Below are 12,225 nucleotides of genomic sequence, written 5' to 3' on the forward strand. Positions count from 1 at the left end.
ACACTCACACCTCCATGGGAGAAATTTTGAGAAATAGAACAAAGTTATAACCAGTTCCTGGCTATAAGGCAATGAAAGGGGGGAGAGTATTTTACTGTTATCATTAGGTAAATAAAGGCTTCCAATTAGCAAAAATATCTGTAAAGTGTTTTTTTAAGTCATTCAACTCAATATCTCAGTCCACCGTTTTCATTTAGTAGGCACTTATCGCTAATAATTCCAGAAGTATCCACATTTTAAATTTTTATTTTCTCTTTATAACAATTGTAACAAAGTAGGGGTTACTATCCCTTTGTGCAGAGCAAGGCAAGAGGACTTAGCAAAGTTACATAACTCATCAGGGGCGCAGATATTTGAAGGCAGGCCTGTCTGACCTCCAGAGCTTTCTCTCATCGTTTCTGCACCAGGTTACGTCCTCACTCTGTGCCTGCTGTGAGGTGCTGGGTGACACAAAAGCGAATATGAGGGGACCTCTGCTGCAAACCTACTACTTGCTCCAGAGGTGAGGCCCACACATAGAAAACTCTGGCGTAAGCGGCAATGTGCTCACGACATGCCATTGGTATTTTGTGGCAGGAGTTTTCAGGGAAGGCTTCGCTGAGGTGGGACTGAGGCGAGGGAGGACTCAAGTCAGAGGCTGGGGGAGTGGAGAAGCCGCTGGGAAGGAACACAGCCTGGGAAAGCATGACCAGCTGCCATAAGCAGCAGCTGGTCCAGGTTTATTGGCTGTAGACCTTTTTTAGGGTGAGTGAAAGAGAAGTGGCAAAGATAAACTCGGGGCAGTTCTCAGAGATCTTTGCAGGACCAGCCTAACACAGCCCAGGAGCATGGTAACCTTTTCAGCCAGACCTACAGTGGGACCTGAAGAGAAGGGAGAGTCTGATGAAAACTCATTTTGCCTTCCTTGTGTCTAATTTTCTCTTAGAGCCAGAAAGCTAGTCCATTCCCTTCACCTGACGGATGAGAGGGCAAAGACCCAGAGAAGCAAAGTAGCTTGTCCAAAGTCACACAGCTCATGGTGGCAAATGGCCAGAATGGAAGTCAGGCTTCCAGACACTTCCCTATTTAATCAGGCAGTATTTCTACTCAGCACCAACCAACGTCCACTGCTTTTAAAGATTTTTTTTTTTTTAATTTATTTGAGAGAGAGAGCATGAGAGGAGAGAGGTCAGCGAAAGAAGCAGACTCCCTGCTGAGCAGGGAGCCCAATGCAGGACTCAATCCCGGGACTCCAGGATTACGACCCAAGCCGAAGGCAGTTGCCCAACCTACTGAGCCACCCAGGCGCCCCATTCACTGCTTTAAAAGGGCAGATGATGTGTAGAGTCATGCATGTAGTTGTTCCAGAATTTGCTTAACATTGCTTGAGAGATGATGACTGAGCTTAGGAGATAGAGAAGCAGAGTCCTGAAAGGAGGAAGGTTTAGGGCCTGAGCATCCAAATACCTCTCTCCCCAGAGACCGGTACTTTTACCAGAGTTTTCTCTTTCTTAGGATACACACACACATGCATGCATGTAGATCACATGTGTACTTATATACATGCACGTGCACCCATGAACACCTGTGTATATCTACACATACATATATTTTAAATTATTTTGTTCCCTGCGTTAAAAGAAAACAACAACAACAAACTGTTTCCGTATCCTTGTTGAAATATGTTAACCTGAGAAGTTTCCTGGACACTTTCCTGTGGTTGGCCTCACCATCTAGCTCTGTTAGAGCTCCACTGTCGGCAGCTGGCCTCCCGCCCCTTTGCTTTCCCTCAGCTTTTCAAGGCCGACTTTCCAGCCACTTCACTGTTCAGGAAGCTCTTCCTCCAGAGCATCAGCAGGATAAATGAAAGCCAGGGACCCTCAATAAGTATTGGTTTGAATTTCATTCACTGAACTATTGTATGAAGGGAGGAAGGCATGCTGATTTTCCATGTTGTTTCTGTCTCCTTGTTAAGAGAATCAGGTGGCAGAGGCTGGCTTTCCTGTCCAATCTCAGAGGAAGGTACTTTCTCTCCTCTGTCTCTCTAACACTCTGGGCCATTTCTTTTATAGAATTACCACACTGTTTTTGTTTTTACCGTCATTTTTTTTTTTTTTTACTAGACTGTAAGTTCTTTGTGGACAAGGGTGGCATGGGATTTGCAGTGACACTAAGTTTTTGGCTCTGATCTACCTCTTCCCTCTGTCATAACCCCCCACCCCATTCTGTACTACACAACTTCTCATTTTGTACTCATTCAGTTTAGTGAAGGAATAAGTAAATTACATGTCAATGATCACTTTTCATTTTTCTCCCCAATTCATTTCAAATCTCCTTCCTTCAGCTACTCCAGGTCTTTTACTCAACAGAAATTAAAATATTCATAATACTGAGAACATTCTCCATGAAATGAATCTCTAACAGTAACAGGCCCACTCCTTATATGCCTTCTAGAAGATTTTGAGGCCCACTCTGGATTATGACTTTATTTATAGATTTGGTTAATTTGGGTTCTTTTAAAAATATTTTTATTTACAATAAAACTTTATATTTGAGATTATGTTTAAATACTTTTTTTGTTTCTTTTTAAAAAATACTTTTCAAATGTCAAAGTAAAATGTGCTTGCTGATTCCCTTATAAATAAGTCAATGAAAGTATTCTCCAACTAGTAAAACAAAAAATCTGAATTTTAAAAATAAATCTTATAAAATGTATGTATTTAAGCATCATCTTTTAGTAGAGTAGGGAATCATCAATAAATCAAAATAAGCCTGTGCCTCCTTTCTTTGAAATGAAAAGGATAAACCATAAATTTATTTATTGTTTTAGTTCTCCCTCTGTCAGCTACTGCTCTCTAAGTCCTCAGATAAAATTTCCCTAGAATGTAAAAACAGTGCCCTTTGTTCCAGCAATAGAATGTGGAATGGTGTCAATCCATGATAAATTTATATCACTACTTTTCAAAGGCAGTGCGATCTTCATGCCCAGGGCACAGGGCAGGGCCTCACCGTGGCTCGGTGGGGGAAACACTCTTTTCCTTCCAGAGGCCCACAAATGGTTCTTTGTGATATCATAGTATCAGTTCATGCATCAGGTCCTGTCCAGTCTATCTTAGTAGTAGCTAGCTCATTCTACACAGGGGCCCATTTACAAGGCCAAACCCCTAATGAAGTTAATTCCCAACCGATTTCCAGTGCCCCTAATTAGGAACTCCCAATAGAACAACTAAATTTTTTTAAATATCATTTCAGAAAATGCATGAAATGCTGGAAACCACAAATATTAAAATATTTGTTCTTTATGGCCACTTAGATGGAAAATGATTCATTTAGGAAACTGTAGTTTGAACCAAGAACTGTGATTATTTTGTATGTATCCTTCCTCACCAGTAGTGTACTTCTTATTTATTACAGGCTTTCTTCAAGCAAGAATTAAGTTTCATTAGCAAACTCACTGAAACTGTTCAAAATAAGCCACTTTTCTCTTATTATTCCAAACGAAGACGTCAGTAACAAATTTAAGATGCTGGAGTAGTGTTGCACTACAGGTACCCCACCCCCACCCCGCAGGCAGGGGGCTGCATGGTTCTGGGTGATTCTCCCATTTCAGAGGCCCCATCCCTGCTGTGTGGATTCTTCTAACAAAGAACCACAAGACAGGAGCTCGCTTTTATTTGGTGTTAGAGATATGATCCATTTTGAATAATTAACACTGGATGGCTATTCTGGTTCAAGCCAGAGAATGAATGTTAAATAATAGAAGTGATCATAACTGCCTTGTGGAAAAACACTGCTATGAACTCTACCATAAACCTTACTCGGCAGCATATTAATAAACAGTTGTAACAGAAAATGTTGGAAATAAAACATGCATAAGTAGTTCTAATTATTAAATCAGTTTCTCTCAGTGCTTGTGCAAGGCATTGTGTTAGGAAGCCACAATAAGTCCTTCTGGAACACTACCAAAATACTGTGATTAAAAAAAAGAAAGAGAAACAAACAAAAATTGCTGTCTATGCATGGGATTATTAAACATGGGATACTGATCAGTATTTTCTCCTAGTACTCTTGAGAATGTTACTGTTGTTCCTACCAAATGTAGATCTTTTCAGTAATGAGTTGAGAATCTTCCATCAGAACTAAGAAAATAAGTCTAATGTTATAAAGGAAAAAAGCAAAAGATTCCCCTAATTAAAAGTAAGCCTCTCGTTTTGGTAATTTATACCAGGAAGACAGACCAAGCAGAATTATAAAACCCCTTAATAGAATTCAGGGGGTAAAGAGGGTGTGGCTATAATTCTTACTCTAAGAAGAGGACCTTCCTTCCTTCCTTCCTTCCTCCCTCCCAAACCAACCACTAATCAACTTAAGAACATTTCATGGTCCATTTTCTTCATTTCTTCCTTTTCAGGGTAAACATGACAAAATATTCTCCCAAATTTCTCCCAAGACATTTAATCATGTTTATTCTCCTCTGGACCTTCAACTTTTTTTCATAAACTTTACAACTTAGGGACTTAAACACATTCAAAAACTTAAAAAGTTAGCCCCTGGCAACACTTTATGGTAAAGAACAGCCATCCTGAGCCGCTCATAGGGAGGCTTTGCTGATCTGGCCCTTTCATGAGAAAGCAAGTTGGATATTGTCACGGTCATCAAAACAAGGTTTCCAAAGTAAAGGGCAACACTGGTGTTTCCACCTCTGACCATGCCTTAGTTTTATGATCTAAATGCAAAAATAAATTATATCTGTCAGAACATTTTTTCAAGCTCTGGCTTGAAAAAAACACACAAAGTACCCAGCAAAGCAAGAAAACATAGTGCCTAGCATAGCGAGCTGGCATTTTAGTGAAAGATTTGTGGGTATTTTGGCCCATTAGGAAAAATAATAAAATAACATTCTTAATAATTAATATTATCAGGACAACTGACCCAGAAATTACAGAATAAAGAAGCAGTATATAAATGTCACTCTGCAAGTGAATGGGCACAGTTTGTGGCAGTGTTTCTGTGACAGTGTGAGAGGGATGCCGTACACTTCAGAGATGAGCCCAGAGGGATGATGCAGCATCTCGAACCCCTCACTGTACATTTCCACTAGGTCTCTCTGTCTTTGACAACAGGAACATCCTCAGGGAAGTGGAAAAAAAGAAAAGAGAAAAGCAAACAGAACTTGATGTCTTTTCTCTCCTTTTATGTAAGGCTGTCTTAATGTAAAACAGCTCCCCAGGCATTTTCTTCTCATGTGCAAAGAGGCCAGTGGGAGAAATTATAGATGGGCTAGAAGCCACGGTACACCTGGACATCTCCTGGCCCTAGGAGGACACTTCTAGGCCTTAAGCCACATCTTTGTATGGATCTATCTGATGGAGAAGCTGCATGAGGGGAAAGTTTCTAGTTTAATTTAAGCTGTAAAATGGTCTGATGGTTTGTACTTAAGTAGAGTAAATACAAAGATACTCCTTAAACAATAATCAGAACCCTTCAGTCTAGGAAGATTTGGTACTACAAGAACCTGATTGTCCTGAGAGTCCTGAAACATGAACTGAAGAGGCTTCATCTGCAGAGGTGGCCCCTGTGCTAAGCAAACGACACAGGCACCATAAGGACAGATCATGGAAAGCTTTTACCCTCAACTTAGTAACAGGCATAAAGCTAACCTGTAATATCATTCCCACTTGGCTGGTGACCAGTTAACAAAGATATTGCTCAATCTTTTCTTCTGGCACAGTTATCTACTAGATGGAAAAACAAAATTTTTTCCAAGAGAGAAAGTTGAAGTTTCTCACTCATCTAATTAAAATGTTCTTCTGGGGCCCCTGGGTGGCTCAGCTGCTTAAGAGTCTGCCCTCAACTGAGGTCATGAACCCAGGGTTCTGGGATCAAGTCCTCCTGGGATCAAGTCCCACATTGGACTCCTTGCTCAGCGGGTGACTGCTTCTCCCTCTGCCCCTCTCCCTACTTGTGCACACATTCTCTCTCTCAAATAAATAAATAAAATCTTTTTTTTTTAAAGTGTTCCTCCAAATTTATTTTTAGGTTACCTTTTTTTGGGGGGGAAGGAACCTGATAACCACCTAATACATTTTAGGATGTATTTGACTAAAATAGTTGAATATCAGACTTTATGAGATAGTAAATCCATTTTTTGTCTTTCAGCAGAATCTGACTTCACATAGATATTTTATATGCACTTTTGTAATGGCTTTTGGTGATCATTTTATACATTTTAATTGTTATAATCTTTTTTCTTAAATAAAATAAAATGTACTTATTATACAAAAAGGAAAATACACTTAGCCAAAAATGAAAATTAAAATTGCTCATAATTCTTCTACCTAGAAATACCACTATTAACATTTTTGTTGCATATCCTGCATCTTTTTCTCCTTGTTCATACCTCACAATTTTTTTTTTTCTTTCGAGAGAGAGGTGGGGAGGGACAGAGGGAGAGGGAGAGAGAATCTTAAGCAGACCCCATGTCCAGCACGGAGCCTGGCACAGGGCTCATTCTCAAGACCCTGAGATTATGACCGGAGCTGAATTCAAGAGTCAGATATTAAACCAACTGAGCCACCCAGGTGCCCTGCCATTAGATTTTTTTTTTTTTTTAAGAAAAAAGAGATCATTTCATATGTGTTTCTTTCTAATTTTTTTATATTTGTTAAGCATATTATGACATTTTCTCATATTATTAGATCTTCTAGAACATAATTTTGTTGCCTACAAAGGATTCCATTCTGTTATCTTAGTGTAGCAGTTTGGTTACTGACTGTTTCCTCCATTCCCTTTGCATTTATATGATATAGATCCCATGCCCTTGTACAAATAAGCCTATTAGAATTTTTATTTTTAACACAGGCTGTCCAAGATATTAGGGCCAGAGCAATTAAGCAAAGGAACACAATCCAAGTGTTGGTTCATATTCATAGATGGATCACATGATTAAGGCTATTAGTTAACTACTCTCATTAATCTGAGTGACCCTGGATCACCTTATGTTAGAGTTGGAGGGAATTAGTGAATATTGGTGAAAAAGAAACCTCTTTTAGAAATGACACCAATAAGAAGTTATATAAAGAATTCTGCCTCTTAGGAATCCATAGTAGGAATAGAAGATGGGTTGAATATAAGTTCCTAGATGAGAAGTCCTCTTTACTGGTGTAGCCTGAGTCATTCTGAGACTCTAAGCAGTACTGTGAAGTAGAAGACACTCACATATTAAAAATAAAAGTCAGTGCCAAAGATGTTGTAAGTACATGACTGGCGACTATGCATTTCATAGTTTGTTGAATTACTGGAGTGAGATAGAGGGTGCTACAAAAAAAACTTTGTTAGCAGGAGCCAAGAACAAACTTGTCAAGAGGTGCAGTTTGGGGAAGGTTAAATCAGGGAATGTTGGAAAACTAAAGGTCAATCCATTTGTTCAATGAACTGATGAGGAGGTCTTCTGGCAAGTCCAAGAAGTGGAGGGACTGGGCATCAGAGAAGACTGCTACACAAGCAAGTCCTCTAGGGGGACAACAGTGCCTAAAGGAAGGCAGAGAGAAGGAGGGAAAGAATGAGAGCAAGGGAAGAATAAAAATAGTGCCCCCACTCCCCTGCAAAGCACTAAGGAGGGCCTGGAAATGGACCAAGGCTAGCTGAGAGGCTGTCTACAGAGGCAGAAGACGAGAGCGGCCACAGCACGTTCTTCCCCAAGACTAAGGGGCAGGCAACTTCTAAAATACAAGGATACTGTCTTCAAGGTACTAATTTATTTTTAAAATGTTTTTAGGCAAAAGTACGAAAAGAAAGGATTCTTGGCTGAGCCTCACATGACCTCAGTTTTTGGAATATCAAATATACCAGAACAGAGCATTCCGGAGTTGCTGGCAGCGGTGGTGCACCTTCACAGACCTTGGGCTTCCCTCCCAATAATGGGTTTTATAGATTCACCAAATAAAATAACATGGGATTAGAAAAATGAAATATGCTTGTAAATCCAGAAGTCTAATGGTTGATTTTCTTTTGGGCTTTTCCTGCTGGTGGTGGCTGCTTTCTGTTCTCTTCCAGACTTCTAGTGGAAGGGTGCTGTCTTTTGTCTTTGACAGAATGTTGTTCCAGGTGTGCCTGTATTTTTACTGTAAATTTTTGTGGCGCTGCCTAAAATTTGTAATGAGGAAGCTGACTGGAAGATGTGAATTGCAACGGATCTGTTACAATACCAAGCCTGGGGCTTCCAGAACCATGAAAATCGGTAAGCATGAAAACAAAGAAGTAAGCAAAATTTAAGTTTGGTGGGATTGTTGGCATAGTGTGTTCTATCTGTATATAATAATTTTAAACCACTTGTAGAGGAAAATTTTTGAATGACTTTTTAAAATTGTTCTTAATTTTACAGAAACATCACTGAGGGATTCAAAAAGTAAAGTAAGTAAAATTATTTCTGTATTTTACAGCAACTTTTCACTTGGAGGCTTATCTCCAATGTCAAAAAATGAACATTTTAAGGCAGAAAAATATACCAATGGCTGTGCAAGCTGAGAAGAAAGAGTGGTTTGCCCATCGCAATTCACTCTACTTTTGACATGAGAGCAGCTACTGTATGTGAATTTCTAGGCAGATTTATGATGCACTTATGACTTTGTTGTTGAATTAATCCTTTTTAATATACTTTCCAAATCACAGAATGAATAGTCCTTGAAACTAAGAGCAATGTTAACTCTCTGGCATTTCTTTAATATCCAAATCATTGAACTTTATACTCAAGATCTCCCAAGAAAATCAGAGAAGCTACTGCACTAGCTCGTTTAACAGTTAAGCATCCATATGAGAGAGAGAAAATCTGGGGTCTTTTTTCAAGATTCTTGAATATTATAATTTTGGCAACCTTAAGACTATATCCTCCATGTACTTCACTTAGTCATAGGCATACTGCCCATTAACAAAGAAACCATGTATATCGGATAAGAAAAATAAAATAATATTTCAATATAAATAGCTTGAAAAAGATGAAAACAGTTAAAAAAAACAAACAAACTCATGTATTTCTGTTTTACGTTAATTACTTTAATCAGGAAAACTGCACTACCTCCCCTATTGTGAAAATGTCTAATTTACTAGAATTCAAATATGAAACCAATTTTTGTTTTTAGTTTAGTTCTAATTTAGTCTCATTTAGAAGCTCTAAGCGAATACTCGAAGCCCCATCTAAGACCCCACTCAAGCCACTGATGCTCTTGACAAGGGAACTGACTGAAACGTGTCTTCCAGCTGCTGCAGACTTCAGTGAGTGTTCACCCTGACGCCATTGAGAAAACTATAGAGGACATCATGGAGCTGAAAAAAATTAACCCCGACATAAATCCACAGTAAGAATGCATTTATGCTGTTGTAAACATAGAACACACAGCATGCACTTAGTGTGTCTATAATGCCGAGCTCACTAGCGTGCTCTCCCTCTCTCCCTGTCACAGTCATCTGCAATGTATTTGGTTTTCAGGTGAAGATTAAAAAAAAAAAGGTGCCTTTTTCATATTTGTAAAGAGCAGCAACTCTCTAGTTGTTATCATTTATGTTTATGCTTCTGAGCTGCTGTAAGAAATCTGATGGATGCCCTGATATCAGAAGATGAAGTCGAGGGAGCCCATTTATCCACAGTTGCTCCGTGTGATGTCTGTTTTACACGAACAGTAAATGTTCACGTTGTAAATGTGCCTAAGCTGATTCTGCTCCTTCCAAAATATCCCTTCAGTTTATGACAGGCAGATAATCTTGGAGACTGTTCCTACTTGCTTGTCAAGAAGACTGGCATGTGTGGGAGGGAGAGATGGTTTTTATTTGAAGACTTCAGAACTTTGTTATTTAGTCATCTCATCTTGGAAATATTAAAATTCATTTGGCAATGTACATGACGTTTAAAATTAGCTTTATATTTTCCATTGGGTGCAGGAGTTTTTCAGTAAAATTTTGGGCTAAGGATTTTGGGTAGAATAAATCCCGTAGGCAGATATATTTAGAGACAGTTTAGGTAGGTAACAATCAAACTGTCTTTTAAATGTGCATAGGCGAGAACTTCAAGTTATCTCTGAAAAAGGCTTTTAATTGCCAAAGACAGGGAGCTGTAGTTGAAGGGCCCTTCAGAGTTCACTTTGTATAGGTCTGTCTCTTGGAGGAATTCTGGGTACTAGCTAATTGGGGCTCATCACAAAACTCCATTTCTGCATGTCTCTATAGCATTCTTCTGCAGACACTTCAGCTAATTAGCTGTCTTTTCCTTATTCAGTCATTAAGGGTGATTTAATTATACAGTAAATGTCTTTTTGAAACCTCTGACATATACTTTATTTCTTTGGGAAGATATAAGGCAATTCATTTTAAATTAAGTTGAGCCAAAAATTTAAGACTGCAGTTGGGCATGAGGGATATATTAGACTCACAATTGTATTTGGAGATTGGATTAGATTTAATAGTAAATCTTTTTTGTCTCTTCTATGAAAGTTTTATGTTTCATTCAGAAGCATTTCCTTGCCATCTATTCTTTTGATTTCCTTTAGGGCAGAAAAAACCCTTATAGGGAGTAGACTGTGTTTTTACATCTCAATATGGATGTCAGTGTTTTCTAGACTGACATGACAAAATGTAATTTTTTAAAATTAAATAATTTTCTGGAAAAAAAATCAGGAAAATAATTTTCTGGGAAAAAAATCAGGAAAAAGAGAAGGCTAGAGGAAATTTTTTTTTTTTAATTTTTTATTTTTTATAAACATATATTTTTATCCCCAGGTCTGTGAATCACCAGGTTTACACACTTCACAGCACTCACCAAATCACATACCCTTCCCAATGTCCATAATCCCACCCCCTTCTCCCCAACCCCCTCCCCCGGCAACCCTCAGTTTGTTTTGTGAGATTAAGAGTCACTTATGGTTTGTCTCCCTCCCAATCCCATGTTGTTTCATTTATTCTTCTACCCACTTAAGCCTCCATGTTGCATCACCACTTCCTCATATCAGGGAGATCATATGATAGTTGTCTTTCTCTGCTTGACTTATTTCGCTAAGCATGATACGCTCTAGTTCCATCCACGTTGTCGCAAATGGCAAGATTTCATTTCTTTTGATGGCTGCATAGTATTCCATTGTGTATATATACCACATCTTCTTGATCCATTCATCTGTTGATGGACATCTAGGTTCTTTCCATAGTTTGGCTATTGTGGACATTGCTGCTATAAACATTCGGGTGCATGTGTCCCTTTGGATCACTACATTTGTATCTTTAGGGTAAATACCCAATAGTGCAATTGCTGGGTCATAGGGCAGTTCTATTTTCAACATTTTGAGGAACCTCCATGCTGTTTTCCAGAGTGGCTGCACCAGCTTGCATTCCCACCAACAGTGTAGGAGGGTTCCCCTTTCTCCGCATCCTCGCCAGCATCTGTCATTTCCTGACTTGTTGATTTTAGCCATTCTGACTGGTGTGAGGTGATATCTCATTGTGGTTTTGATTTGTATTTCCCTGATGCCGAGTGATATGGAGCACTTTTTCATGTGTCTGTTCGCCATCTGGATGTCTTCTTTGCAGAAATGTCTGTTCATGTCCTCTGCCCATTTCTTGATTGGATTATTTGTTCTTTGGGTGTTGAGTTTGCTAAGTTCTTTATAGATTCTGGACACTAGTCCTTTATCTGATATGTCGTTTGCAAATATCTTCTCCCATTCTGTCAGTTGTCTTTTGATTTTGTTAACTGTTTCCTTTGCTGTGCAAAAGCTTTTGATCTTGATGAAATCCCAGTAGTTCATTTTTTCCCTTGCTTCCCTTGCCTTTTGCGTTGTTCCTAGGAAGATGTTGCTGCGGCAGAGGTCGAAGAGGTTGCTGCCCGTGTTCTCCTCAAGGATTTTGATGGATTCCTTTCTCACATTGAGGTCCTTCATCCATTTTGAGTCTATTTTTGTGTGTGGTGTAAGGAAATGGTCCAATTTCATTTTTCTGCATGTGGCTGTCCAATTTTCCCAGCACCATTTATTGAAAAGGCTGTCTTTTTTCCATTGGACATTCTTTCCTGCTTTGTCGAAGATTAGTTGACCATAGAGTTGAGGGTCTATTTCTGGGCTCTCTATTCTGTTCCATTGATCTATGTGTCTGTTTTTGTGCCAGTACCATGCTGTCTTGATGATGACAGCTTTGTAATAGAGCTTGAAGTCCGGAATTGTGATGCCACCAACGTTGGCTTTCTTTTTCAATATCCCTTTGGCTATTCGA

The 12,225-nt window shown here is 39.1% G+C and overlaps 1 protein-coding gene across 2 annotated transcripts in view; it reads left to right on the forward strand.

Annotated features, from left to right (window-relative positions):
- ELMOD1 (ELMO domain containing 1) overlaps nucleotides 1–12,225 on the forward strand; it is a 68,672-nt gene that overhangs the window by 25,750 nt on the left and 30,697 nt on the right. For both annotated transcript variants that reach the window (XM_059179595.1, XM_059179596.1), the window contains exons 3-5: nucleotides 8,073–8,218; nucleotides 8,363–8,391; nucleotides 9,235–9,332. In XM_059179595.1, coding sequence (XP_059035578.1) covers nucleotides 8,073–8,218; nucleotides 8,363–8,391; nucleotides 9,235–9,332 — 273 coding nt within the window. The remainder of the gene's footprint in view (nucleotides 1–8,072; nucleotides 8,219–8,362; nucleotides 8,392–9,234; nucleotides 9,333–12,225) is intronic.

Source organism: Mustela lutreola, chromosome 1 (genome assembly GCF_030435805.1).
Source record: "Mustela lutreola isolate mMusLut2 chromosome 1, mMusLut2.pri, whole genome shotgun sequence".
Taxonomy (NCBI): domain Eukaryota; kingdom Metazoa; phylum Chordata; class Mammalia; order Carnivora; family Mustelidae; genus Mustela; species Mustela lutreola.